The following is a 5269-nucleotide window of genomic DNA, read 5'->3' on the forward strand; positions in this document are numbered from 1 at the left end:
GGGGGGGGGGGGGGGGGGGAGAAATGGTCACCAAATGCAAGTGTGTAAGCCACAGTGTCATCAGGAAAAGAGGCACAAGCTGAGTAAAGGAGACCTGTTCCTGAGTGCCCCCCTCCTTTCTCCCTCTCCCCTCTTTCTCTCTCCTCCTCTCCCCCCTTTCTTTCTCATATACTGGCACTGCACCTTGAGCTAAGGGCCTGTGCTCTCACTCAACTTTTCCACTCACAATTGGGGTACTCGACCACTTGAGCCATGCTTCTAGTCCAGGATTTTCTGGTTAGTTGGTGATAAGAGTCAAAGCCACACCTGGCTTTGAACCAGGATTCTCAGATCTCCTAAAGTAGCGAGGATAATGGATGTGAACCACAGATGCCCAGCTTTTGGATGGTGGGGTGGGGATGGGGGGAATCTTTCTTAAGACCCCTTCCATGCCCTGTCCTCATTTTGAATTCAGTCGCTTGCTTAATGGGTTAGGTCAGTGGGGAAATGTCTGTTTGGTGCTCAGCTGGGCTTCTGCCCCTTTAAGGGGTGGAGTCTGCCTAGGAGGTGGGAAAAATACTGGAGGTGGCAGCTTTCCCAGGTGCCCCTACTCCTGTGGGGAGCGCTGTGGTTTCTCCTGGGGTGTCCTTCACTACCCCACTCTGCTCCCAGGCTGCTAGGGCCGGGGGGGGGGGTGTGTTGTGGTCCCGCACTCTAGCTCATGTCCGAGGGTGGTCAGGGCTGAGGGCCAGTGAACACCATCCCCACAGCCCTCCTTTGGCCTTTGTTCCTCTATCCCCCAGCTAACTGGCTCTACCAGTTCTGGAACTGACTCTCAAGCCAGACCTGTCCTTATGGCCCGAGTGGGGGAGTAGGGCATGGTGGGGGCTTTTTGTGCAGGGAATGGGTTGGGGTAGGCCTGGACCTTGATCAGGCAGGTCACCCCAGCCCTCAGTCCTGCCCAGGGACCCGGCTGAGGGGGTCTCCAGGCCTGGTTTCAGCATCAGCTGGATGCACACTGGTTGGACACCTGTTGTCTAGCTGCAGGGCTGGGGGACTTCTGGACCCTTGGGCTTGGAGGCAGAGGCCCTGGACCAGAGGACTGTGATGAGGAGTAGGGCTGGCATTCCCAGACAGGAGCAGCTCCGGAAGACCAGGCTTCAGAGAACAGAATATTAATAATTATTATTGTTATTATTGATGCTGGTCCTGGGGTTTGAACTGAGTGCTGTCCCTGAGCTCTTCTTGCTCAAACCTAGCACTCTACCGCTTGAACCACAGCTTCACTTCTGGCTTTTTTGGTACTTTATTGGAGATAAGAATCTCATGGACTTTTCTGCCTGGGCTGGCTTGGAACCTTTTCCCTTAGCTCTCAGCCCCCTGAGTAGCTAGGATCATAGGTATGAGCTACCAACACTCAGCTAGAATACTACTACTACTACTTATTATTATTATTATTATTATTGCCAGTACTAGGGCTTGAATTCAGGGCCTGGGTGTTGTCCCTTAGCTTTTGTATTTTTCTCTTTCAAGGCTGATGTGCGTACCACTTGAGCCATAGCTCCACCTCAGGCTTTTTGGTGGTTAATTAGGGATAAGAGTCTCACAGACTTTCCTGTCCAGGCTGGTCTTAAACTTTCTCAGATGTCAGTCTCCTGAGCAGCAGGATTACAGGTGTGAGCCACTGGTGCCTGGCTGTTTGGTAGTTCTGCATCCTGTTTTTTTTGTTTTTTTTTTAAGATCACATTATACCATGAACATTTTCTGCTGGTTAATATTTTTTGAAACTGTAATTTTGAGGGCTGCGTACTTTCCTTTTTGTCTGCCTGTGCTTTATCTTTTTTCAGCAGTGTCCGATTATTACCCGTGTGAGTTAATTCCAGCTTTTCACTGTATAAACATCCCCATATATCCCAGCTCTGCTTCTATTGGCAAGATTTCTGGAGGTCAGGTTTATCATCCAAACCAGCTTTGGTTACCTGTATGACTGTCTGTAGGAGTCAAACAGCATATGTGTTCATTTTATTTTGTATACATAAAATTATGTATTTATCTATTTTGTGCCAATCCTGGGGCTTAAACTCTGTGTTTGGACGCTGTCTTTGAGCTTTTTGCTCAAGGCCGGCATGCTACCAAGTGAGCCACAGCTCCACTTCTGGCTTTTTGGTGGTTAATTGGAGTAAGAGTCTTATGGATTTTCCTGACTGGGCTAGCTTTGACCCACCATCCTCAGGTCTCAGCCTCCTGAATAGCTAGGATTACAGTGCAGTGTCTTGCATGTGTTTTTAAGGCATGAGTATGGCTCTGTGGGATGCTTGTGGATTGGGCAGAGCATGCTGGGAAAAGATATCAGGGTTGTGTCTGGGGATAGAAACTACTGGTGCACATGCACATGCATGCATGCATGCATGCCACTGTGTGTGTGTGTGTGTGTGTGAAAGAGAGAGCAACTGTGATGTTTAATCTTGGCTGATTATTGGACTGAAATCCAGTCTGGGTCCAGCAGGGGACAGGAATCCCTCTCCCCCCCCCCCAGGCCTCTGTGTGTGGGGGCGGTGACATTGGTCCTCTCTTTTGGTGAGTGGGTGGGTGGGAACAGCATGGAGGCCGGGCTGATGGACAGATTTGGGGACAGGGGCCAGAGGAGAGCATGGGCCTGCTGGTCTTAGATTTGGCACCTGGTGGGTGAGGGACTGCTCAGCGCCTGGAGATGGGGCAGGTGTCCTCTGGTCCTCTTCCTATGGGAGAGAGGGTGTGGCCTTGAGCTGGGGCGTGGCCTGAGGGTGTGGCCAGGTGGGCAGCTCTGCGGCCCTGCCCCAGGAGCTCCAGGGCTCAGCCACAGGCACACAGCCCTCGGGGACTGGGCTGGGCTCTGGCTGCTGCCCCATGCCCAGCTCCCCAGCCCAGCCTGGCTGCATCGACAGAGCCCTGGGGTGCCCCTCGCCCCTGTGGGGCTGGTAGAGGGGAAGCCGAGGCCTTCCTCGGCGGCCCTGTTGCTGAGGGGGACGTGTGACCGTGGACACCCCCTCCCCAGCCTGTGGAAGCCACCGATGACGCCTTCTGGGACCAGTTCTGGGCAGACACGGCCACGTCGGTACAGGATGTCTTTGCATTGGTGCCCGCGGCGGAGATCCGGGCAGTACGGGAGGAGTCTCCTTCCAACCTGGCCACCCTGTGCTACAAGGTGAAGGACCCCCCCTCCCCCCACCTTCCCGCTGCCCCTTCTTCCATCCCAGGGCGGGGGTGCGGGGTGAGGAGGAGTGCCAAAGATGGCCCAGCCTGCCATGGAAGAGGGGGTGCACCCAGGATGTCGGACCCTCCCCCCCGGTCCTGGCAAAGTGATCGTGGCCACTGTCACTCACCAGAGACGGTTCCAGATGGGGAGGCCCAACCTAACCTACCAGGTCCCCTGGGGTCCCCGCTGTTCTGGTCCTCCTGCTCCTGGGCTAGCGCACCCCGGCCTCTCCCCAGGCCCCTGCGGCATGGTCCTGCGCTCACCCCCCTCTGCGACCCTGTCCCCACAGGCCGTGGAGAAGCTGGTGCAGGGGGCCGAGAGCGGCTGCCACTCGGAGAAGGAGAAGCAGGTGGTCCTGAACTGCAGCCGGCTCCTCACCCGCGTGCTGCCTTACATCTTTGAGGATCCCGACTGGAGGGGCTTCTTCTGGTCTACAGTGCCCGGGGCAGGGCAAGGAGGGGTCTGTGGGCCTGGCCAGGGCGGGGGGGGGAGCCTCTCAGGGCTGTCATCTGGGGGTGCCACTGAGGAATAAGGGTCAGCACCCACCACCTCCTTGGGCTGTGGGGGGTCCCTTGTGCTGGGGGGGCAGGCTGAAGAGGGAGCTGAGTCTCGGGGACCTCTGTCATCATGGGGGGCCATGACAGCTGCCCCCCCCACCTCAACCGAGTTTATCTGCAGATGAGGGCTGAGAGGTGAAGTCTCGTGATTCCCAATAGGCCCTTGAGTTGGGGGGACACTGCCTGGCACCCCTTCGCAGTCCGTGGGAGAGACTCCCTGGCTGTTCCCAGTCCCTCCGTGCTCTGTCCATCTTCTGCCTTGTGAGATTTGGGGGCAGGCAGAGGTCAGCCTTGTCTTTATGGCCCCTATGCCTGGGTCTGCCCCGGGCCCGTTTCCCACCGTCCCCACCAAAGCCTTGGGGCCCCCTCTGCTCGCCCAGCCGCCACTGAGATGATGGCTTCCTCAGCAGGGGGAAGAGGAGGACGAGAACGCGCGGCCCCTGGCCGAGTCCTTGCTCCTGGCCATCGCCGATCTGCTCTTCTGTCCAGACTTTACCGTCCAAAGCCACCAGAGAAGCACTGTGGTGAGGACTCCCCCCTCCTCGGGCCCCCAGACTGAACGGGTTCTCATCCTCGCTGGGGGCTGGGCCTGTTGAAGTGGGAAGTAGTCAGCCAGGGCCCCAGCGTGCGTGGGGGCAGCTGGCAGTCACGTCCGAGGCTGGGGTGGTGGGTGGGACAGCTGGGCCCGGCCAGCTCCTGCCCAGCCCTGTCCACTGTCTCCAGAAGGTTCTGGACAGCCACCCATTGTCTTCGCCTGCCCGAGGTGGGCGGGGTGGGGTGGGGCCCCTGATCCTCTCCTTCACTCATGAACTTCATCTGGAATGTTCTCTGACTCCCATCCCCCCCCCACCATGGCACCCATTTTCTGTCTCCCCTCCTCCCCCACCAGCCTTGTTTTCCTGCCTCAAACTGGACTGAGTAAAAGAGTCGGATGGAGGCCTGGCTCAGGTGGTATAGCACCAGCCGAGCAAGCAAGCCAAACAAATGAGAGACTCTTGAGTTCAAATCTTGGTAGCAGCAAACAATGGGGAGAGAGAATGATAGGAGTGATGACTGATCACCATGGATCATCTCCATCAATGGGCATGCTAAGATGGAACCCTCTAGCATAACTAACTGATGCTAATTAAAATGTTTTTGAAAAGGACAAATCAATGTAAATGGAAGAAAAAATGAGCTTTCATCTAAAACTGGGAGCTAGTGGTTCATGCTTATAATCCAAGCTACTTGGGAAGGTAAGATCTGAATTTCAAAACCATCCTGGGCAGGAAAGTCCATGATACTCTTTTTGTTGTTGTTGGTGGTGGTGGTGGGGCTTGAACGCTGGGCCTGGGTGTTATACCTGAGCTCTTCAGCTCAAGGCTAGCACTTTACCACTTGAGCTACAGAGCCACTTCCAATTTTCTGAGTGGTTTATTGGAGATAAGAGTCTCATGGACTTTCCTGCCCAGGCTGGCTTTGAACCATGATCCTCAGATCTCAGCCTCCTGAGTAGCTA

The 5269-nt window shown here is 55.8% G+C and overlaps 1 protein-coding gene across 2 annotated transcripts in view; it reads left to right on the forward strand.

Moving 5' to 3' along the window:
* Hid1 (HID1 domain containing) overlaps window positions 1-5269 on the forward strand; it is a 20797-nt gene that overhangs the window by 4010 nt on the left and 11518 nt on the right. The window contains exons 2-4 of one of the 2 annotated variants that reach the window (XM_013008832.1): window positions 3014-3163; window positions 3504-3674; window positions 4182-4295. In XM_013008832.1, coding sequence (XP_012864286.1) covers window positions 3014-3163; window positions 3504-3674; window positions 4182-4295 — 435 coding nt within the window. Of the gene's footprint in view, window positions 1-3013; window positions 3164-3503; window positions 3675-4178; window positions 4296-5269 lie in introns of both variants that reach the window. The other variant, XM_013008831.1, reaches the window with a different exon arrangement.

The sequence above is a fragment of the Dipodomys ordii genome, unplaced genomic scaffold (genome assembly GCF_000151885.1).
Source record: "Dipodomys ordii isolate 6190 unplaced genomic scaffold, Dord_2.0 Scaffold7, whole genome shotgun sequence".
Lineage (NCBI taxonomy): Eukaryota > Metazoa > Chordata > Mammalia > Rodentia > Heteromyidae > Dipodomys > Dipodomys ordii.